The following is a 25,073-nucleotide window of genomic DNA, read 5'->3' on the forward strand; positions in this document are numbered from 1 at the left end:
AGAATTTTCCTGGGACAATGGTACAAAACTGATGCTGCCCATTCAGAGCCTCTACTGCCACAGAACACATGGACAATAAGCCAAACTCAGATGCTCCCATGCTCACACCTGTCTGAGGGGGTCTGCTGGCAATCTCTGCTTTCAGGGAGCCAACCAGGGTGCCAGGGTCTTTTTAAGAATCCTGCAGAGAGGAATTTATAAAGCATTTTTGGGAGTCGCAAGCTAACCATAAGGAGATGCTGAAAGTCAAATGGCTTGAACATTTCTAGGACAAAAAGCATAATTCAGCCAATTAACAGTGAAATGCATCATTTATACTTCAGCAATAATTGTGAAGTTTTCACCCCTCTTCCAAACAGGAGAACCAGGATGAATACTTGTGCAGCCAGTTCCCTTCTTAATAGCTTTCTCCCTACTGCTTGCTTGTCCAGGTGTTTAACAGATTCCTTAAATGTAAGTTTCAGAATGTTACTTCTGCTGCACCCCCTATTTATTTCTTTACAATAAAATCTAAATAACTTTGTTTCCTTTTGCCATTTAACCTCAGAAGAGGGGTCTTGCACTAGCTACATGACTCTCTTTTACAAGTGCTTTCCCATACACTCATTGAAATCAAATATATTTCAACTGGTTGAAATTCCTTGCTTTTTTTTTTCATTGAACTGCTGTAATGTAACACAAACCAGGTTTGGTTCTACTGGTTAGCTAAAAGGCATTAACTACATCTTAGCAATTTCTGCACAAGAGACATGACATCAAACCCTTCACCTCCACCATGATACAGAGTACACAGCTGTTCCCTGCTTTCCTCTTTTGTGAACACACAACAGTGCTGCAGTCTATCTGCCTATAGGCTAACATTGCTTGCTTTGTTAGAGTGCATAAGGGACTGAGAAAAACGAATAGCTCAGACCACATTTATATTCTATTTTTATCCAAACTCCTTTTTTCTTGTCTACACTTAATTTCCCCATCACAGAAAGCCAGTATTTCAGAAAAATAAGCAGTGATCATGAGTTCAGGTTTTTTTATTAAAAACCACATGAATGGACTGGTGTGTTACTGAATGTTTCTTCATAAACACTCCCAGCCTCCTTTTATACCAGTGTAGCACAGACTTTGTCTTGTTTCTTTAAAACTAAACTGGAGTGGTAATTTGATTACTCCAACTTAGGGAATATTTAATTATTCATAAACAAACCCAACTTCACTTTCAACCTGATATACATCAAACAGTTTAATCAGAAAAAAATCAAGGCCCAACAACATACAATATCTTATTTTCTACTCCATTGCTATCCCCAGCATTCTTGAAAACTTTATAGATTTTTTTTCAGATTTACTTTGGATTTATTTTAAGTGCATAATTTTCAAACTAGTTCAAAGAGAAGGGTACCTCAAGTACAATAAAATTCCCCTAATTGTGTCAATCGTTGGAGATAACAGAAATTGCTTTCATAAAAACTTTGTAGTGATATAATTAAGCTCAAAGCTGGGATGTATTTTCTACTGTCAGCCAATCTATGAAGACAAAAACATACTGCAGATAAGGATTACATTCTACCTTTTCATAAAGACATTCAAACCTGAACAATTATTGTTTTAAAAATTGCAGAAATAAGAACAAAATAAAGGTACAAAAACTGCTTTACTTTTCTATATCTGCTTCTGATAGGCAGGTGGGACATTACTGACCACATTTGACAGAACAGTGTGGAGCACAGAAAGAATCAGAATCTGGATTAGTCATTCCATGTTGCACTTCAGCACCTATTTTGCTTCAAACTGAAGCAAAACCAATGTTTTTCAAGCAACATGCTATGTGTGTAGAACATTTTAAAACATTTCAAAGCCTTTTAGAATTAAGATATTTTGTAATACCATTTTGGTTGGTTTGGGCTTTGTTTGGTGTTTTGTCAAATTTCATGTGCTATTGTAAGTGACATCTAATCCTGATAACGTTTGTTTTACTTGGTCATTTATAGCAAAACTGAAAATGCAGAACTACAGATTCAGATAGCTGCTCCATGGAAGACTGAGAAACTCCATCCTTTGGATTGTAAGGTCTTTTTCAGAACAAGAGGATGCTAAACAATAGGAAAAGAATAAATATACAGAACCAGTGCTTAGACATTTTGTCTGAGCTGGAATATTTGCTACTCACAACCAACTACCACCATATTTCATATCAGTTCAAAGGCACCAAAGCTTTCTTTTCATTGTTTCTACTTGTGGTGGTTGCCCCTCCTGTGTATCAGGTATCAGAAATGAGTCATGGTCAAAGATCATATGCCAAAACATTTTAGTGTTGCTTTATAAATGGAAGAAGGATAAAAGACTTTTATAGAGAGTGAGGTCAAGAAATCTCATAGAGGTTCACTCCATAAAACATTTAACAAAAACTATTCAAACAGAGAGAAGAAGTGGCAACAAGCAGTTATTTCTTAGCTCCCAGGAACCTGTTTCTTCCATTAACACCTTATTAATGCCTGGCAGGTGTTTCCCAATGCAGAGCTTGGCATTAGCAAGTCATTATGAGGAGAAACAATGAAGAGTCCTATTTCCAACAGCCAGAAATTACAGTGGTGTCTATGAAAAAGCAGAAGGAAGGAGAGAATGTTCTATTGTAACCATAGGTTTTTCACATTTATGGTTTATTTTAGGGAGCAACCATTTTTCCTGGAAAGAAAAAGCCTTCAACAGGCTACATACATAATATGAGCCTCTTTGAATGCACCCCACCTAATCTGTAAAAAAGGTCTTGAATGCAGACCACTGTGTCCTCAGCAGCTATTGATAAAAAACAAACAAAACAGTAAGAAAAAAGCAAGTCTTGAATATGAAAAAACTGAAAATCAGGCGAAGGACAGATATAGATACCTATGTGACATTGCTTCTGCTATGTTAATCTGGAGATCAGGTGCTTTCTCATATTAGTAGTGTTGAAAAAGAACACTAATAGTAATGCATAAGGAAAAAGGAGAAAAGTTTCAGAGAAGCTAGCACTGTACAGAGTACTCACTTAGAGGAATGTGCAAACTAAACACAAGAGGATGGAGAAGGGAAGGAAGTCTGCTCCAACTTTAAGAAAGCACACACAGAAAAACTCTGAATCCACCCAGGACCTTTTTCCAATGTAAGCAATCAATATTGCACAGGTAAGATGAGATTCCTGCAGAAAACAGCTTCTGTTACCTTACAAGAACAACCATAGGGCTAACTCTACATTCCAACATGTGTCAGTTAAGAGAATAACCCTAAATTACTGAAAGTACACACTTTCAGATCATTATCCTGATCTGTCACTCTGGTACTACAGCCATTAAAAGTTCCCTAACTTAAAACAATAATATTATCTATAGTTCTCTTGCCTGGACACTAGCACACGCCAACACAGGTCCAAATAGGAGCTCCTTGCCTCATCCTGCTTTTCTGATGGAGATTTAGCATGCTTGGCTATGCTTCCTATAGCTGATACAAAATACCTCCCTAGAAAGCTTTCAAGGTTTTCGCTATCTTATGCACTGCTTTGGGGTTTTTTTGGCAAGTAAAATTTATATGACCAATCAATTTGGTACTGAAGTTAGAGTGTGCACTTTAAAATTGCTTAGATATTTTTCTATTAACTTCAGAAGTTAGCTGGAAGATGAACAGAAACTACATTGCAAGAGAAAATGTAATATAAAAATCAGGAGACAGAAAAACAGTTGTTTCAGGCATCTTTAAGAGGTAGCTACAGTTCCCACCCAAACAGAATTTTGGGTGAAATGCTAGTGATCCTTTTGTAAGGCGCGCCCCCGTGTGGTAACCAATATCTCTGCAAAACAAATTTTCTTCACAGCTCCCAAATTACTTTTCTGCCTCCAAAACTACCTTGAGTCGGTGCTCACACCTGCCCAGGTACTGGGACGAATTCTCCTAGTGGGAGTGTCCCAGACACATGCAAAAACACATGCAATGTTCTGCCCTAGAGGCACATTTCCTAATCTATGGGCAAGGTCAAAATTATTAAGAACGTTCTTTTTCTCTTGTTTATTAAAGTCTCCTCCGTATTCTCTCTGCACTTTTCTTCTAAGCTTAAAAGTTACTGAGTAGGATCAGCCTATTGTCTCCAGAAGAAATATAAGGATACACTCATTTCACACAAAAGAAAAAGAAATCTAGAAGGAAGAAAACAGACACTTCTGACTAAATAGCAAGTTGAAGGAAGTTCCACTGGCAGTTGCTCTTTAATTTAATAGCACAGTCAGAATGTAGGGTTAGAAGAGGAGTGGCAAATGCATTTACAAAAACAACATCTACTCAATAATACTGAAATGTATTCCAAGTATATATATTAGGAATAACCAGCTGTAGCACAAAATAAAAACTATTAGAAACAAAAGTGGAACTCAACAGGACTTTCAATGAAAACATTTGTTCGCTTAAAAAAAATCAGAAAAAATATTGTTCAAGGGTGCAGAAAACCAAACTTACACAGAAATAATGCAACTGATTATCAAGATCATTGTTCTACTTCTGTCTTCTGCACAGGTAGAGTATCACTCCATTCTTCCTACTTTGCCTAGTTTTATTTTTAAAGTATTTAATCAATTTAAGAAGCTTTAATTTCATTAGGATTCAGAGTCTAGTCTAGAAATACACAACCATTTCAATGACAAGTGACCTTTTTTTGTATTTCTTGCACTATTATATGTGCTAGTTATGACAGTGTCACAGATAGACAATATGTTTTTATGATTAAATACCCTAATTTGTTGGGCTTTTTCACTTCAAAATTTTTAAAGGACTATTTAACCTCATATATCATGTTCTTTATTGTATTTCTGAATAAATTTTATTATAGCAGCATTTTCCATTTTTTTTTTCCTCTTAAGGATAAGGTAAGCTGAAAATACTGATCAGAAACAATGGTCCTGGGAACAACATAGATAATGGTTTGTAACACATGGATATTATTGTTCTGTAATGTAAAAAAATGTCCAACAGAGGGTGATAGAGACCATACATTTGTTAGACACAACTCAATTATCAGTTTTCTGAGTCATAGATCAGAACTGCAATTAAAACAAGTTTCTGGCCCTTTCTAAATAAGTTTGAGATCAAGGAAAGCTTTAGAGCACAATCAACTTCACCCAGATCTATCCTGTCTAAAGGAAATTCAAAGCTATGGCTTTGCTTGCACTAAGAAACAGAACAGAAACAAACATGGCATTGTCCAGATGTGCACAAGAGGAACTGGGACATGCAGAGGACAAGGCTGTATTCATCAGTGACTTCCCCTGGCAAACCAATATTTAAACTGAACTTGACCTTTCAGTATTTGAGTTCATGAGTCACATCTGAGCCACTTCTGCATCTTTTGCCAACACATATAGGAAACATCAGCCAAGCGTCAAATGCCCCTTGCTAGGGATTTATTTCTTTCACTAACTTTACTTGAAAGATTACAGGGTTTTTTCTAAACACTGTAACATTTTGTTTAAAATTGCTGCCATCTTGCAAAAAGTGTATTTTTTCATTGAAAATGGAACCTTCACAACAGACTGCAAAAAGTCAAGACAGCAGCTCCTTCTATACCCATGAAAAGTAACCACTCAAATGTTTTGTAAGAGAACATCACTGCTGAGTTAAAGGAGAGCCAGTAAGACCTGAAGCAAACATGGCCCAATCAGAAAAGTTAGACTACAATTAGCTATAAAACAATCAAAAGAAACTATTCTTTTGCAGACTCTGAAAAATATCTCCATTCTAAAACTTTATCAAAGAAAGATACTGTATTTCTTTCTTATTTCAGCTTTCGATCTTGTTCTCATTCTTTCAAAGAACCTCTTCTGTAGAAAGTAAAATATGTGGAAAAAGCTCATTGGCAATCACCCTTATTGTGGCTAAAACACCTGAATCCATCCCTTCAGCACTCCTTAGTTTGTTCTCAGTAAATACAAACATTAGTTACGAAATTACCCAACCTGTAATAACGAAGTTAATGTTTTTCACATCTACTTTAATTACAAAAGGTAGGTTTTAGGCAGCATTGGCAGGTGTGGGAGCTGAGGCAGCCCGGGCTGCGGCCGTACCTTGCACTGCCCCGCCACGCAGATGGCCGTGCCGTTGGGCTCGCAGGGGGTGCCGTCGATCACCGTCTCCGCCTGGCGCACGTAGAAGCGGTAGCCGATGGCCCGGCAGTTCAGCTCGCACTTCTGACTCCCCTTCACTGCGGACACAACGCAAGGGCCCGTTACAAACAGCACAGCAGGAGATTGCAAAAGGAATAGCTCCTCAAATGAGTAAGAAAAAACAACTATGCAAACAATGCAATGCAATGCACCACATCAAATGAACGGTGATTAAGAAACCAACTCCAAGGTAAGCATTCCAATACACCTTATGACAATGTAAACAGTACCCAGGTAATGACTGACACTTCCATAAATGACCAAGAGTTCTTCTAGTTCCATGAAAACATTGCCCAGTTTGTCTTAAAGCATAGTAACATGTTATGGTATTTCATAACTCCTGAGTGTCAGAAAAATTACACCATAATCAGAAGGTATGCACCAAATCAGGCTCACTTAGAGTCCCCAGTCTGCTCAGGTCCATTAGGCATAAAAACATCCGTCACTAACAAAAATTTTAAACAAGACAGATGCGCATTTTTAAAAATTCTATTTTTTTTCTCTTCATTTTTACAGGTCACACTTTAGCAGCTATTCCATTAAAAAACCCCTCAACTCTTCCATTCTGCTCCACTAAATTCAATTTTCAAAAATTTATATAATGCATTATTATTCAAAGCCCCGTGACTCCTGCTGACATGCAAGAATCAATAGGAAATCAGACCACTAAACTCTGGGAGAGAGGAACACAGAAAACAAGAAGCAAGACGTGTTATCTTCTCCTGTGAAAATCTGTTTCTTGAGCAGATAGTCTAGCACTCCCCCCATCTAATGCCATCAGGTTTGTTAACACATTTGTGTAGCCTTTCTGTTGCAAATCATCTGTCACATCAGTTGCTCTCATCTTACTACCCCATTTGCTAACTGACAGAACAGTATCTTTAGTTTTTATCCCACCTAGAGTAGCACTGATACAGTGCTAGCAGCAAGGTCCAATCCTTTTTCTTATGACAGTACTTATATTGCTGCCACAATAATGAGCTAAAATTCCTCTCACTTCATAAAGCTTCAGCTCACCCCCTATACTGAAACTGAAACCTACTGTTTAATCTAGGAGATGTCAAAGGAGATGCTGTGTGCCCTCATTTAATGCTAAAACATTGTGTTCACAAGATTTTCTAATTGACTTCAGTGTAGTTTTGAATCTTCAGCTAAGACATAACAAAAAGCCAAAATAAACACAAGCAATCACTTCAGATATATATTAAACAACTTTTTACTGTAGAAGTACCAAATTTTCAGCTTAACTTCATTTACCCCCTGTGCAAACACAGGATTAAAGCAGATCAACTCCATATCTTACATTTTGCCTCACACAGCTGAACTCATTTAACTGCCCCTCATGTACATCATGTACTGTATCTGGCAATCTTCTGACAAAATCCATAAAAATATCCACTAATTTTAATAGAGATTAAAGATCTGTTTACCTAGTTTGGGTTTTTTGCAGAAGCCATGCGTGTCCTGTTCAACTAGGTCATTCTTCCATTGGCTAAGTTCAGTAGCTTATCATTTCAATGACTTCATTTAGTTATTAACAAAAGAAAAGAACAACAAAAAACCCCCAAAAGCCAAACAGAGGTACTTCCTGCAGTTCAATCTTCCAGTGTAACAGTCAGGTCTAATGATAAACTGAGCTTTATTCTAAGCAGCTTCATCATTTCACACATAACTATATTCAGAATTCTCAAATAAATATACCCCAGTTTCAGTGATTCATTACAATTAAAGCCAACTCGTCATTTTCTCTGTCTGAAAGTGTCCTATATTTATAACATGCAAAGCTAGCAATCAAGCAGCACCTCTGGAGAGCACATTTTCTTATCTTTCCATTCTCTAAAATCAAGTTAAACAAGCCATTTAGGGTTTCTGAAATGTCCTTATCTTCTGAGTTGGTCCCCTAAAGTTCAGTATCCTGAAGTCTCACATTCCCATATTCTTCCTCCACTGATTCTCCCCAATAGCTTTGATACTTCAAAATATTTTTTCTTTAAATTATTAGCTGGCCTGCTAGATCCCAGTGAAAGTTTTGTGCTACTTGGAGATGAAAAAATTGCCTGTTGGAGCATGGTATTTTTTCCTGGATCTCTCTCTCCTTTCACTTTTGCTGCAATAGGTCAGCCTGTAACACAGTAACAACCTCAAGCAGACTGATTTTTGTGTAAAAATGTAATTCCCTTTTCGTTATTTCTGTGTTTCATTCTTTCTTATCAGGAACTGCTCCTGCTCACACAAAAAGAAGTACTAGAACAGCCACTGTCTCTGACCACAAACAATTCAGGTTTTACCAACAAAAATACCCTATAACCAACATACAGATTCTTTTGATGAGTACCTGTAAGGTACTGCCTTGGTTAGGCATGTACCAACCACACCACCTAAAGACAACATTCCCAAATGTGAAAAATCTGAAAAAAACTTGTCTACAAAGAACAAAATCTGTTAACTGAATTGCTCCTGCTGAATGACAGGCATTTCCCATAAGGATTTTATGCAAGCATTATGTATTATTGCATAAGATGCAAAAACTACAGCAGAACAAACACAATTTAGAATTCCCACGTAGAACAAGACACCACACTAATAAAAACCTTACCCTGTGTTCTGCCACAACTCCTGAGGTTTTACAGTTGAGGTGGTAGGTCAAGCTGCACTACAGGCTTGGCAACTGGACATAAAATGTCAATTAAACAAGGTCACATTTTTGTGTCCCACATCAGCAGAACCCAGAATTCACAAAAGGATCTGTGTGACCCCCAGGGATACAGTAGGGCTTCCAGGTGAAGGCCTTCCAAAATTGCTGGCAGCAACATACATCCACAAAAAAAACTACCTCAGCTCTTTTAAGTGTGACAAAGGTTCTAGGACAGTTCATTATGCAGATACTGTTTAACATGTCTTCCTAGTGTATTTGTTTTTTATTCATGTGCTCACCTTAGCATAACCAAGACTTTGTGCAGTCTCATCTTATCCCACCATATTAAATAATGAACTTGAGAGAAATTTAATGTTACCACACAGGTTCTGCCAGACATATTCATTATTGATTTAATTGAAGGAGATGCCTTTAGTGAACAATCCTGGTAACATGTAATGTTTGGTTTTCCTTTTACAGACTGAAAAAGTATCTAAATGAAGCAATCAATACTTCCCTTAAAACATTCTTACCAAACTAGCCTTAAGTACCTCAGGGGCATCCTGGTCTTCTCCAAACTGCAAGACTCAGGAGTTGGTATTTTTCCAAGTCCTCTGTTGAAACTTACCTTCCACCTTTCCCTAAGAGGAATAAGAGGCAGGCATGCTAAAGCAGGCACAGTTCTATTACCTTCCACACCCCCAATAACAGCACCAACACCTCACATTATCTTACAAACTAAACTGCACCTGCTCTGCATCACACAGCACGCATTGCAGAGCAAACTTTTCACCACTGATTTTACTGGTCAAACTTTAATCACAAATATCAACACGTGTAATTCCAGATTTCAGTGCAATAGAGGTTTGAGGAGAAAAGATGAACTGTCAAACATATCCACACATTTTTTAAAGGGGAAAGGAGTAATTTATGTGTTATCACACTCCAGCCAGTGGCTGGAGTTCGAACTGCCTCCAGCAGCATTTCTGGCTGAGGCCTCTCCTCAGGCCCTGCAGAGGGGACGGCAGCCACATGCCCGCGGGGAAGCACGAGTGAGCAAGGGAGGAAATGTCCTCCACAGGGATTCACAGGCTACCAGTCAAAGAATTATCCTGATCTGTAATCCCACCACAGGGAAGGCACTGCTGTGTCCGAGCCCACGACACCCGCCCGGCCCCGACGGTGTCACCACCATGAGGCGAGGCCAGCCCGTCCCGGGCACCTCAGGGCAGGAACAGCCCCGGGCGTGCCCCGAAGGAGAAAACTCCTGGGAAAGAGTAAAACAAGCGAAAACTCCCCGCAGCGAACACGCTCGTCCTTCTCTTGTTCTCGGCCCGGCTTCAGCCGCTCCCCGGGAGCGCAGCTCTACCCACGCCGGCTGCCAGCAGGATCAGCCCTGAGGGAGCCGATGGCCGTGACGGACCCGGCGAGGGCCGGGCAGCGACGGCGGCGATGGCGGCCGTGCCCTCCCTCAGCCGCAGCCGGGCGATACAGCCCCTCTGTGCCCACTCCCTGCGCAATGTCACCCTCATCCCACCCTTCGGTAAAACAAAGTGTAAGAAATTAAAGTCCTCACAAAACATCCTGCCCAAATCTAAACACCCTGCACAGTAGAACAAGGCCGAAAGTCACCCCTTTGGAAACACTCCTACTTGCAGGAGTTTGTGGATAGACCTGTTTGCATTTCATCGAGAAAGAGCATTTTCAAATGTTAGCACTGTGCCATGCTGAGGGACCCTGGAGCGGCACAGTGGGACACACATCCCTCAGCTCCAGCCACCTTCCCTGGGCTGGACAGGGATGGCACAGCCCACAGCCGGGCACCAGGGACAGTCACCAGGGACAGTCACCAGGGACAGTCACCAGGGACAGACACCAGGGACAGACACCAGGGTTGGACACCAGGGACAGTCACCAGGGACAGACACCAGGGCTGGACACCAGGGACAGTCACCAGGGACAGTCACCAGGGACAGACACCAGGGACAGACACCAGGGACAGACACCAGGGACAGACACCAGGGTTGGACACCAGGGACAGTCACCAGGGACAGACAGCAGGGACAGACAGCAGGGACAGACACCAGGGACAGACACCAGGGTTGGACACCAGGGACAGTCACCAGGGACAGACACTAGGGACAGACACCAGGGTTGGACACCAGGGACAGACACCAGGGACAGTCACCAGGGACAGACACCAGGACTGGTCACCAGGGACAGACACCCTGTGTGGCCACACACGTTGCACCTTCCACACGAGCAGAACCCCTGGGCACAGCACAGCCCCCGTGTCCCACTCTCCAGCCAGGCCTTCTGCCCCCCAGCTCTCCACCTGCACACCACAGAGTGTGTGGGAGGGCATTTGGCCTTCATGCCATCCCTTCTCCTCCTCCAGCTTCCCCTGCCATCCCCAGCGAGCCCCTGGCCAAGCACAGGCTGTGGGGAGGCAGGTGGCCATGGTGGGTAAGGCCAGGCTGTGACTGAGCTGCTCCACAGTGAGCCTGGAGAGGCACAGAGAGAGCTCAGCAGGCAAAGCTTGCCAGCGCACTGAATTGCAATCTAATGATATTCTTAGGAAAAAATGTCAGAAGAAAGAGCATTCCAACCACAATACCTTTGATAAATAATGCATTCAGTTGTTCAAAGGGAAATTAAAAATAGCCACAGACCAAAAAACCCCAGGAAGTAATATCCAAATCAAATAAGAATGGAACTATCAGTAAACCAAATGACACCATAGGCTGAGTGTCCTTAAAGAATCTAACAAGTCCTTCCTTTCTGTCTCAGCTCTGGAGACTTCAAGCTGCTTGGAGCACGTACTGCCTCTCACAGCATGCACATTAAATAACGCTGGCTGTAGGTGCAATCAGAATAAATGATACAACAAAGGAATTTCACATTCCTCATGCCATGAAGTAGGGATTGGAATGTACAAAACCTCCTTGATAGTTCCTTAGTCCAAGTCTTAATTTAATGTGAGATCCAGACTCCCTGTTGTTATCTACATAGCAGTTCTAGTTCTCCACAGAACATTACAGAATGCTTTTGCCATTTGTCAGTTTTTGTAAGTTTGCCTAAATATCTAAAAATAGTGAATAACAAGCTGTGCAATTTGAGAAACGTGCCTTGAGGGTGCCCACACAGAAGTGGCATGCACACTCCTGGCAAGCAAATATCACAATCATGTTAATACTACATTATGGGATTAAGCAAATTTAAATTAGGCTTCATTCTGTGTGCAAACTGCCTTGTAAAGTCAACTTCAGTGCTTCTCCATAACAAGCCAAGATACACTCATCCATGGTGTGTCAGAAGCAATTGTTCCAGGAACAAGTTGTCTCTGCATAACTCAGTTATTTTCAGGGCCCAGTTTGCCATGAGCTGTAATTCAGTATTTACTCATGATAAAAGCAATGAATCTGCTTTACAGGAAGTGTAATGAAGCATAGCAGACACTGGAAAAACTTTTAAGAGCCATGCTTATGTCAATCCATGTAACATCTCCTTTAGTTAAAGCTTGTCAATGCTAAGATTGGGTGGGATTTCAGCAATAGACTTGCAGGTGACAGACATTATTCCCTGTGAGGGTGGGCAGCACAGGCTGCCCAGAGAAGCTGTGGATGCCCCATGCCTGAAGTGTTAAAAGTTAAAAGGATGGGCTCTGAACAACCTGGCTTAGTGAAAGGTGACCCTGCCCACAGCAGGGGGTGGGGGAACTATACAATCTTTAAGGCCCCTCAAAGATTTTCCTTTCATACAAGAAGTGCTTCAAGACTCAAGCACATACAGGGAAACAAAGGTCCAGTGTGCTACAGTGAGTCTGCTCCTTCCACACGCTGCTGAGGCTGCAAGAGGCAGCTCCACTGCAGACTGAAGAGTCTACACCAGGCCAGAAACAGCTAAATGTGACAATTCCACACTGATCCAGCAGTGATCCCCTGAGGAGCTTGGGAGGGATGGCAAGTGTTGGTGTGCTACTAAACACAGGCAACACAGTTTACAACTTCCTACACAAAGGAGGAAAATGAACATTAAATGGAACACATCACATCCTCTACAAAAGCCTTCAAGAAAGCAGAGATACTTTATTTAAGGTTTCCCTGTTTAGGATAATAAACTATGTGGGCTGAGTTATCAGAACTGGAGCATGAGCTCAGGCTTTGCAGTTGAGGAGACTATAAGGTCCATGGGAAAGAACTGATCCCAAATTAGGTTGGTTTTCCACTGATGGACAGCTACAAGTTTCTGAGGTGGCCAGAGGAATAATGCTTTTTACAGCAGTTATCATATGCCAGATTTCTAAATAACAATATGCAAACATTTTCCAGGAAATAATTATCATGTAACTACATTTGGGCTCTCCAAAAGAAATAGTAATGTGGTGTGGTCTGTTTTATTTGAGTCTCTTTTGATACTTTGTCCTTATTAGGCTTGGGAACATCTCTTGACAATAACCAGAAAGGGTCGTGTTTATTTTTTTTCTTTGTCCCTTTCAGTTTTGTTAACTTCTTATAAACTTTTATTACTCTGGTTCAGATTTTTTTTTCTAAAAACATTTTCCATTCTTCATTCCAGTGATGGAGGAACATTGCCTTTTTTTTTTCCTACTTCCACTTTTCATTTTCTCATATAATAAAGATGTTTATTACTTCACCTTATCTCAACAATTTAATACATATTTCAAATATTGTCTGGACTGGGATTCTGATATTAATTGAAAAAAAAATCAAAGTTTTATAATGAAGCTGCTTATACATTTTAACAAGCATGAAGCCCTAAAGGAAGATACCATTCCAACAAATTCCTCACCTTTACTCGAATCTAAGACAGTTTTTTCTACTCTTCAGTGAACAGAATAGTTCTGAAAGGCCACAATGTTCCATAAACTTGTCCTCATAATTAGTGTTTGAGGCAATAAAAAATTTGCAAACGCTGTCATTTACTTCAATTTCCCTGGTATCTCCATTGCTCCCAAATCCCTCTATCATTAAAAAACTATTTATAATATCTTAAAGATTTACTTTAATGCATTAAAAATAACTGGAAAGTTGATTATTATTCAATGAAATTAAAAGAAATCAACTAGAAACAAGTAATTCATAAAACCATAGGCATATGAATCTCTCTTGATCAACTAGACATCTGAAAATCAGCAAAATATTTCAGTTTGATATACTACTATGAAATTTCAGTGCAGAAACACACTCAGCTGAGTGGCTCACATGGGCACCTGACCAGTAAGTATTGCTGGCTTCAGTACAGCTGCCACAAGTTATAAGTTTAACAGAGGCTCGAGGCTGGCACCTTTTAAATTACATAACCAGGTAATGTAGTTTCTTCCACAGACCTCAGTTTTTGCTGTGCTACATCTGGAACTCCTTTCTGAATTTAAAGGGAAAAAAAATCCCAACTCCTAAAAATGCCTTTTTGCACATCAGCCTTTCATGTGTTTGTAGTCACAATCCAGAGAGAACCATTCATCAGCCAGTGGCCACTGGATGTCCTCACTGGCCTATGCAAACAGATCCAAGTCTCCACCAGTGGAAAGCTCTTTTAAAAGGCAGTTGTCTGGTCTACAAGCCATCACTTACACCTTCCAGAGAGCACTGCAGCCACACACAGTTACCCTCTCTGGTCCCCAGCACAGACAGGTGATGGCAGCTTCTCATGGACTGCATTTCTGGTGAGGCTTCCCAGAGCAGCCCCCAGTGGTTAGATCAGAATTATGAAGATGGGACTAGGTAAGCAGAAGAAAACCAAATAGCAATTGCTTGAGCTCAAAACTTTTTGTTTCTGTTTATATCCAGTGATAGCTAAAACTGTATCAATAAAACACTCATAAGACAATGATAACATAAGATAAACTATTAGGATTTCACAAAAGATGCCTTTTCTTGCAGTGATATTATACAGAATTTATTAAAAAATAAATTTAAATATTTAAGAAACATATTATTATAGACAAGACTACAGAGGAAAAGTAATACAACTAGTCTAAACAATCTCATTTTCTGGCCAGATTTATATATTTATTTATACTGGCACAAATCAGAGAAATAAACCTGCTACATGCAGTGCAATTTCTCATCTGGAAAAATACCAAAGTGTGCTCCATCCCCTGAAGTGCTGACCACTTCCTGAGGGACACTGAGAGCCATCATTCCCAATTGCTCTTAGCTTGGGATGTTCTGGAATGAGCTTGATACTGCTTTCTGTCTGTCTTTACTATTGAAAAGAACTGAATATTTCTGTTTGTCTGTATTAGAATCTTACTGGTCTCTTGAATCTCAGCTTGCATCCAGATCTCTAAATTGAAATGTGATTCTATCTCCATCAGCACACCAATAGCCCCAAAAACTCGTAATGCCAAATAATGTTAAGTTATATAAATCAGTATTTTAGCAACTTCAGTAAATACACCTTCAAATCCTGCCTTCAGACTACCCACAGCAAGCTTGGTCAGTTCTACTGCTGGAGGATTTCATGTCATGCTTCAGAATAATAAATGCCAAAGGTAAATTTGAAGACAGGAGATTCAAGTTTAGGCTTGTGATATCCCCAGCAGCATTTCAGACAAAGCTTTCAGTCACCTCTTAAGGAAGCATATTTAAAGTTAAATGTCTTAGAAGTCTCTCTCCTATTAAAACATGAACTCTGCATATGAACACTAAAAACTCCCAAGTAATGCCTACCATGAAAAGACCATAATAACCAAATGTCTAGTATTAAATAAAACTCAAAACAAGACTCCACAGAAAGTTTGCCTTATACAAAATGATGGCACACTTCTCTTGCACTCCTCACTGAAGTGCACCCTAAGCTTTCTTTAAAGAAGGACCAAGCAGCCAAAAATGACAGCAGGGGAAGGAGGAAACACAATGATGCTCTTTCTCAATATCAGCCCCCAGACAAAATGAGCCAGCTCTCACTTTGCTACATGACTGTTACATTTCTTTCTTAAACAAAACTTGCTTTGAGATGTACAGTTTGCAATAAAGTCTAAATGCTTTCTGAAGTTACATTTTTCTGAGTTATTTAACTCGGGGGGGAAGAAACCTATCATTTTATCTTTAAAAATGAATATTGTTATATCATTATTTACAAGACATGATGACACAATGTTTTAAAAATCATTGCATAGAGAAATCAACTTTCATTTTACTTCAATTACACAATTCAGAGACAACAATAATAATGTTTTCATTTATCTCAATCTGCATCTTTTTTAGTTTCTTTGAACAGACTGATTTTGCCCAAATTTCCCAGAGAAATAATTGTGGATCAACTCACAAAAATCCTTGCCATTCCCTGCCTCTTTCTCCTTGCTGTCTCCAGAGGAAACAGTCACTTAGAAATGCTTCTCCACCCCCAAAAATCCAGTTCCTGGACTCATTTCATATCCCTCTGATTGATGACTCATCATTTACATCTTCTATGCTGACATGAACACGGCCACTTTGATGAACACAGACTTAAAATCTACTACCTGTCCTTATATAAACTAAACTAAATTTTATACTTGTCATACACAGGATACACACGGAACAATGTGAAAAGAAAGAAAAGAGACTAAACTCCTTTTCTGAAAGGTTTTTAACTGAAGATTCTTTGCTCTGGAACAACACCAAGAAATTACCACCTGAGGAGCCATGGCAGAAAGAAAGAAATGGCAAACAAGCAGCAGCTAAAAGACACTCACTGTCACTGTCCCTTAGGAAATACTTATCAGTATGTTATGACTGAGCCTTATACACCTACAGATTGCCTTAAGACTAAAACAAAACTTTTTGTGGGGTGAGGAGTGTTTCTGAAATAATAAAAAAGACTTGTACTCATTTAAATATTAATATAGCTATTATTTGGTCTAAAATGTCCAAACTGTATTTCCATGGCCTCTTGCCACAGTCCTTTAATAGGCAAATAAATTCTTAAGGATTACTTAAAACATTGTGTGCTTTTATTTACATACTTGAAGATATTTATTTCCTTCACTACCATAAACATCAGTTTAAAACATGAATGTTCATTAGAGCAATGTTTTCAGTAGGATGCCAGTGACCTGGAGCTCAGTCAGTTAACTTGAAAGCTACTTCCCTTCTGGTAGCAGATAAAACCCTAAACATTCAGTGTTCCACATTGCATTTCATTTTTAAGACTATTGTTATATAAAAAACTGTTGTGAAAACTACTTACTAATTACTCTTCAGTAATTCACTGCCTGGGTTTTGGTACCTACTGAGTAAGAATCGGCAAGATCTTTCCCAAATACATCTCTAACTTATCTTTTTATGCATGAGGTAGATGGTGTGATAGCAAGAGAGATTCACAGGTAACACCAAGCTGGGAAAGGCAGCAATACTGGAGGGAAGGATTAGAGCTCAAAAAATACGCTGTCAGCTTGAGGAAGGGTCTGAATAAACAGGATGAAATATAACAGGGATTGGTATGATATCCTGCATTTGTGACAGAACAACCACCTGCACAAATACAGACTGAAAAAAGGATGGAGAAGCAGTAATTGTACAAGGAATCTGGAGCAATGGCAGAGGGTGTCATTTAATGCGAGGCACTGAAGGTGTGAACTTAACAAAAGAAAAGCAAATACTGCAAGGGTCAGTATAAACCAGAAGGCAATGTGCAAATCACAGCAGAAACCAACATCCAGTGCAGCACTGTGCACTTCTGATGGGCCATGTGAAGACATTCCAGAGGAGAAAGTGAGTGACCAACACTTCAGTAAGGGAAGATTGAAAACACTGTAGTGTTTTGAAAAAGCAGAAGGGATAACAGTCTCTAGGGAGAGATAAAGTACAAAAAGGAGTAGAAGTCTTCCTATGTGTGCTGTGAACCACACAGTAGGTAATGGGCCAAAGCTGTAGCATGGAAATCTATTACACTTCACAAAAAACTTCCTCTGGAAGGAATAACTAAGCACCATTTACTTATGGAGACTGCACTATCTCTACCAGTGGACACTGACACTGGACAAGCTGAATAAGCAAACTATTCTCTTCTACATGGTTTCATTCCTTGACCTCAGATCTTGCAGAGCCCACAAGCCTTCCTATTTTCATTTATTGACTTATTCCTCCTTCCATAGTGCCTAGCTATAATACACACAGCGGACACTTTTGTTCAAACTGTATTTGCTATCACGTAGGAAATGTTCAGGTACTGTTGCTCCCCATCAAGGAAACTGTTACCATTCATATGAACAATTTCTGCATGAATAAAACTCTCTCTGCAGCTTTTCCCCAAAGAAATATCAATGCTCAAGTGCAGTCCTAGATACACAGATGTTCAGAGTTCAAAATGAGAAATAAGGAAGATCTTCTTGCACCTGTCTGGACTCTGTCCCAGAGAATTGCACCAAGGAACATAAAGTCTTAATTGTCAAAACCTTTCCAATAGGTTAGTTTTTGTCTCTGGAAAGCAGTAAATTGTGAGATTTCACAGTTTTGAAAATTCTGCCTCTCATTCTGGACTGCAGAAGGCATAATAAAAGTGCATCATTTTCTGTCCCTGAAGTTATACATGGAAAGTATCTACAGCCTGATCAATGCACAGCTGTGAGTCCAACACAGTAAAAGTAACACTTAAAAATCTTTCTAAAAATGTTACCAGCTGTTATCTTAAATATTACACCAAAACCAACCCAAAGGTAACTGCTACCTCAAATGCCTAGCTAACATCAAACCCATATACCTGGGTTTCAGGCTGTTGATTTAGAGGTTTCTGTAATGACATATGCTGCAACTCCATCAAATTACCTCACATACCCTGAAACACCACATTTTCTACCAACCTAAGATTTGCCCCTTTAAACATGTCACTATAAATGTCTTAATAAGATGCTGGAGGTCAAACCATGAATCTCTAATAATGAAAATATCAGGATGATCACACAGAAGTTAAGTAGAGCCTCAGAAACTAGAAACTCCTTCTCTTGAATGGTAACATAGTTGTTACCACCAAAAGGGAGAAATACAGAGCACTTTTGTCTACTGCTTCAATTTTTCCTTTCCATGCCACAGTAACCTTTCCAAAGACCTGAAACAACAAAGTTTCTCATATTTCTGAAAATTAACTTTAAGGTGTTAAATTTCTAATCACCTTACAATGATGGTATGAGGCAGATTAGCCCACAGCTTTGTGTCCGTGCAGCCAAGCTACTCCACACAAAACAATACACAATTTTAGTGGAGATTGGGACATAGAAAAACAGTTTCCAAACCCTCAAGAAAGCTAAATTAATAAACCATGTCCAGCCTAGTTGCATTCATTCTTCCCAAAGCAATTAGGGGGGAGAGGGAATGAATGTTTAATTGTGCGGGTGATTTTTAAATGTCTGTATCAATTAATGCCTGCTAACACAGCACAGAAAGAAGGACACACATCACTACAGCTCCCTTAAAATTTGCTAAAGCTCTTCTCCCTGCCTCTATCTAAAGTTGGACTCAGTGCAACACAGTAATGCAGAAATCCTTTCAAGTCTGGCAGTAAGACTGCAGCCAAATATGTAAGCTATTCACAAATATTATCCAAAAACAGAGGGCAAGCACAGTTTGTGATTTAGGGTTCACCTGGTACAGACCTTTCAGAGGAAGAAACTGTGCTGGAACAGCAGAGGTAGCCTTATTAACTAAAGAATCCTAGGGGCAAAGAGGGGAAACTTCAGCAAAACACTGTTGTGAAAAATAATGGATCACACTCACAGACTTTAAATATAAATTACCTCTCTTTTAGCCAAAAAGCAGCTGTACAAAAGCTGATGTTAACGATTATCCATTTTCCATTGAAACCATTCTGTACTGGCTCAAACACCATAAAACTATATATGCACACACAAGCTTTCAGCAGCTCACCCTCCCCCTTTCTGAAATACTGCCTGCTCCTCTGGTGAAAATAAGCTGGTTAAGTCCTGTAAGCAGCCTGCTCAATATGATGCCCAATCCATAGAGCATAATCATGGATTTGGGGGAAAAAATCCACCTCTTCTTTTCATAAGAAACACAAGAGGGTTTTACACTGTGATTCAATACCCAGACTTGTAAAAGCAATTAAATATCCATCCTCACTCAATACTCTCTTATTTCACATTTTCCTAAATTCCAAGATGCTTGGCAGGGAAACAGGAGCACAGCCATGAACTGGCACTGCCCTGTCCCTGCAAAGGAACAGCCCCATTGCACCTAGTGCAACCCCTGTGCCTTTAAAAGAAAACAGAGTCAGAGGAAAACACAGGAGATCTCAAGTTGCATTAACTGCTATTCTTCTGGAATTAATAATTGTGGAACAAGAGATATTGCCAAACAAATGACCTATTCAGATAGATTCTGAGAAGGAGATTACTGATGAAATAAATATTTTGAATTTTGTGGCTCTCTAATAGCCCACTGAGCTTCTGTTACAATACAGCCAAGGACACTGACCCTATCAAGCATTTTACTAAATAAACCTTACATATGCTAATGCTTCAGCTATTCCAACTTTATTGCCTCTATATTGATCAGCTTACACAAGACACAAATATGGAACAAAATCATATATTAAATTAACAACATACTCTTGAGAACTCCAGTGAAGATGCAAGAGAATTCAAAACATATGGAGGTACCTTCCTATGAACTATATTAAATAGGAAGATGTATTAGTTACCACTGGGAATTACTGTAGACAGATATCAGCCACAGACATAGTGCAGCACATGATGTTTAACATTAGAACATCTCTAGTGCACGAAGGCCTGATTCAGAAATTTGCCTTGGGGTGCAATAGATGCAGCAAGAAAACTGTTTCTGTTCCTTTTTTCCTGAGTGGAACACCTTCCAAGCCTTAAATTATGCCACTAAGTAAATAATGTAAAGTAGCAGAGCTTGTTACATGGGATGGAAAACCAGCAATAAACAGCCCTGGTACTCTAGCTGGTATTTCTTACACCAGATCAGTCCTTTTAACAGTGAGTTTCAGTTTAGATTCCAATTATTTCTCTCAATATTCCTACAGCACAGAAGACTCAGCTGTCTCTCCATTTCCAAGACCAGACTTTATACTAACAAGCTAGCTCACAGCAACTAAGGTCAATTATGCTGGTTTTAAAAGACATGTAGAAATACAGATGGAAGGACCTACAGACAGACATATCTGTATAAACCTCAGAAAAAATAGATGCAAAAGTGTAGACATTAAATTGCATTTTACAATACATAGAGTTATTTAAACTGCTTTATCTTCTAAATATTTTTCAACTCTCTTGTATGTCCAGTCTGTATGTGTCTGGTCAAATTCTTTTACTGATGCCTGATGTCCATTTCCATTTGCAGAGACCTCTATGAGCACAAGGCCATAATTCCACTCTGCAACAGGCAGCAAGTAAGTCACAGAAAACTCCCTGGGAAACTCTTCAACATGGGCTGTGAGTCCCTCAAAAGACAATAAGGATGTGAATGTCATGTATTTCAACTGAGCTCAGCATGTTAGAAGACAAATGGAGTCAGAAAGCAAGTCTTGATCTAGCATTTTATTTCCACTGCAAGACATCCCTTCCATGAGGGTGGTGCCTGTGGATGGAGTGCTGATGGTACTGACGTGTGGCTTGGCACAGCAGGACCAGGAATGGGAAAAGGATGTCTGCTGCTTGTATAGGATTCAATATGCTTAGTCTAGATCAACTAGCTAACAGCAAAGATGAGCAATTAACTGTATTTTTCTTCTGTGTTTCCACTGAAAACTGCCAAGTTGGTTTCAGAGAAATTCCCAAAATGCTCACAGCATTGGTAAGATAGAAGTTTTTCACATCCGTTTTTCAACTGAAAACCCATTTATGATTGTAAAAATTAAATTAATCATGACATTTAGTTTCTTCTTTCATGGCTTCAGAAATGATGGATAGAATAAACAGCATTTTAGGCAGAATGCTTCATATTAGAACCTACCATAGCTAAGAGTTGCTTTCTTGCATTGGACAAAATAGCAACCAGACATGTTCTATAAATTACAAACCACAAAATCAGGATAAAACTTCCTTTTTTTTTTTTTTTTTTTTTTTTTTCCAGAAGTACTCCCATAATTTCTGTGATGCTCACAAAGTACTGTGACAAGAGTGAAATGAGTACCCAGGCAGAGGGAATCTCCTGCTCCCTAACATTGATTAGCATGATATCCAACAAGTTATCACTGTGATTAAAGCAGATTTATGCTCAGAGTCAAACAGCATTCAGATCAAGAAAGCACACCAAAACTGACATCTGGGTCTTGCTTCTTAAAAGCAAGAATTCCTAACAAGGGGCACACAAATCTCCAGCTTCATGCAGCAGACACAGCATCAATTCTATCTGCAGCTGTTTCAGGCAAGAAAAGCTAACCCCATAATTTGGATATTATTGCAAGCATAATCTGACTTCATTTTAAACTGGATTTTATCCAGTATTCCTCCAATAACCCCGAGGAGACTTGATCCACTGATGACTTCTAAACTGATTTTCATAGAACAGATCCAACATACTTCAAATATCTTCTTTAATTTCCCAGTGACTAATGTACGTTGTTTCCATCAACATAATGTTTTAATCTAGCAAAGGAAGCCAAAGCTTTTAATTTAGAAAGTTCACCTTCTTCCTGGATATGCTACATCTTCTCTGTGTTTCCAGCTCCCACCCAAATGAAAACAGAACTTGAGGCACAGAAGGGCTAAATGTGTCGACCCAGCCAACCATAAGAACTTTCCATCTGGACAAATGCAGATTTATGCAGCAAAAGCTCTGTCCCCAGACAATAAGACCTTTGACATTTTTAAGTTAAACTTTCCAACTTAGCTATTATCACTTCAAAAAGTTGATTTTTTAAAAAATGAGGATGCTGCAAACATGCTAAGAAATCACTGAAAGCAATTTTGTAGATAACTCTCACTGATTTTAACAGGAGCTATTCAAATGTCATTGTGGTGGATAATCACCTCAGCAAGCTAAAATGCATACATGAAAACAAATACGTTGGTTTGGACCTTCTCAGATTCATCCACACTTGAAGTACTTAAATATTGCTTTGCTTAGTATCAGCTAATGACCCAGTACAATACCTGAAAGAATTTGCTATTTTGTCATGGTTCCTGTTGCTCATGCATTCCCTGTGCTCCTGCTCAGGAATGGGAGCCCCGTCCCTATGCAATCCCCTTGCACTGCCCAGACACTTCATTGAGCCACCACCCTCCACAAAGAAGTCCCTTGGTTCTGCTCCTGAGACCTGATCTAAGCCTTCTTGCTTCCTGTACAGGATGCAGAAGAGGCCATGGTTCAGCACAGCTGCCTCCTCCTCTGTGCAACAGGAAAGGCAGAGACAGACCACGAGCCACTCACCCCACCCCATTCCCCAAGGTGAGCAGCAGTGGCCAAAGGAACTCTGTAATTCCAGTTTCTGCCAGTCAGGACAATAAATAAATAAATAAATAAATACAGCAGAATGATCTTACTGAAAACCCTCCAAATTTCAGTGGAGCAACAATCTCTTAATATTGTTTGAACACAAACCAGAGATTGAGTGTTCTGCAGTAAAATCTCTGTCAGTGACGCTAACAAAAATATTCAATTTCAGCAATATGCTGACTTTTTAAAAATGGACATCTGTTTGTATTTAGGTTTGTCATGTGACTATATTCAACAACAACAAAAGGATGAGAGCATTCCTTTCTCCAAACTCTTCAAAACTGGTAGATGACTATCAAGCTGATTAAATTGAGAAACTAGCATTGGAGGAAACCAAATCCAGCAAATCAATCATGTACTCCTTGTTCAGGGCAGAGACCCCTACTGAAATCAAAGGGAAAAACCTGAATTCCAAGAGATTGAAATCATTTGAGGTAAGGATTGCTGGATTTGGCACAGGATCTACATGAGATCCTAGACTGTTCTCAATGCTCCTCTACCCTCATCTTCAGACATCTGCTGGTCCTGGGGCTTCACCAAGGAGACCATGTCCCACTAAGGTTGTGAAGCATGGAAAAGCAGAAGTTAGAACTGAAAAGGTCTCATTTCACAGACTTCTGTGTGACTCACAGGAAATTTAAATCCCAGGGATGAAAGTACTGAAGAACCTCTGTCTGCATCCTTCACTTCAGCCCAACAGCACCATCAGCTGACACAAAACCTCCATCCCTGGTGCTGCTGCTCTGCTGCCACAGAGCCACAGCCAAACACAGCCAGAGCAGCAGGGCAGCACTCCCACAGCACCTTCCTCTGCAGGGTATCCCACTGTCTGAAATCATGAGCAGCCCACTCTCAGTGAGCCTCACCCCTAAGACAGCCAGAGTTCTCCAGCAGGATTTCTGCACTCCAGCCACAGTTACCACACTCCTGTTGCTGCCATTGCCAACCATCTGGACATCTGCAGCTGGCAAAGAAAAATAGAAAGCCTGAAACTTGGGATGCTGGGATGTCACTGTTCCAACCCAGTTCAGCAGGTGACTGTATTTTTTTGTTCTAATGGAAAATTCCCAAGCAGCACTTGATGTCATTAGGAACAGACAGGGCAGTTTCCCAGCACAGTCCCAGCTCACAGAGCTTTTACAGGGAGAGCTGGAACCAGGGAACGAGGAGATGTGGACACAGAGCACTAGGTCTGCCTGGGAACACATGAAAAGTGTAAACATTGACTGTTATTCCCATTAAGAAATGGGTATTGGCTTCTGTATAGCTACTGACCTCATTTCTCACACTTATTTTTGTGGAGATAAATACAGGACTGTAGATTTCTGTAATGATCTACTATATATTAGAATTGTATTTTTTCACAATTATCAATACAATGCTTCTTGGAAACAAACTAAATTAACACAGAAAATTTGATCTGAGTTATTCTAATAAGATACTGCTGGAAATAACTAAGATTTTAATCCACTTGAAATTTCAGGAAATTGGGAAAACCACAATGAGATCCAATTTTTTTTTGCTATGTTATGCAAGTATCTGAAGATTTGAAGTGTTTGAATGAAGAAACTGTTACCACCATTTCAAAGCAAGAGATACAAGTAAACTAGGTTATGTATACTCCATATATTAAATATATATCAGAGGATAAAAGAAATGGATTATGCAAAACTAGGTGCTTTTACTATAATTTTTCATATATTGTTTTCCTAGATTACCATTTGAACAAGCTACATATAATTAAACTACACAGAAATCTGTTCATACAACATGCTTCTTTAAACCATATTTTCTTACAGAAGTGAAAAACCAAATACCATTGGCTTCCTTGGTTATATA

At 39.6% G+C, this 25,073-nt stretch overlaps 1 protein-coding gene across 3 annotated transcripts in view; it reads right to left on the reverse strand.

Moving 5' to 3' along the window:
• THSD4 (thrombospondin type 1 domain containing 4) overlaps positions 1 to 25,073 on the reverse strand; it is a 204,362-nt gene that overhangs the window by 99,782 nt on the left and 79,507 nt on the right. For all 3 annotated transcript variants that reach the window (XM_079318468.1, XM_079318470.1, XM_079318469.1), the window contains one exon: positions 6,078 to 6,214. In XM_079318468.1, the coding sequence (XP_079174594.1) occupies positions 6,078 to 6,214 (137 nt within the window). The remainder of the gene's footprint in view (positions 1 to 6,077; positions 6,215 to 25,073) is intronic.

The sequence above is a fragment of the Erithacus rubecula genome (assembly GCF_903797595.1).
Source record: "Erithacus rubecula genome assembly, chromosome: 14".
Lineage (NCBI taxonomy): Eukaryota > Metazoa > Chordata > Aves > Passeriformes > Muscicapidae > Erithacus > Erithacus rubecula.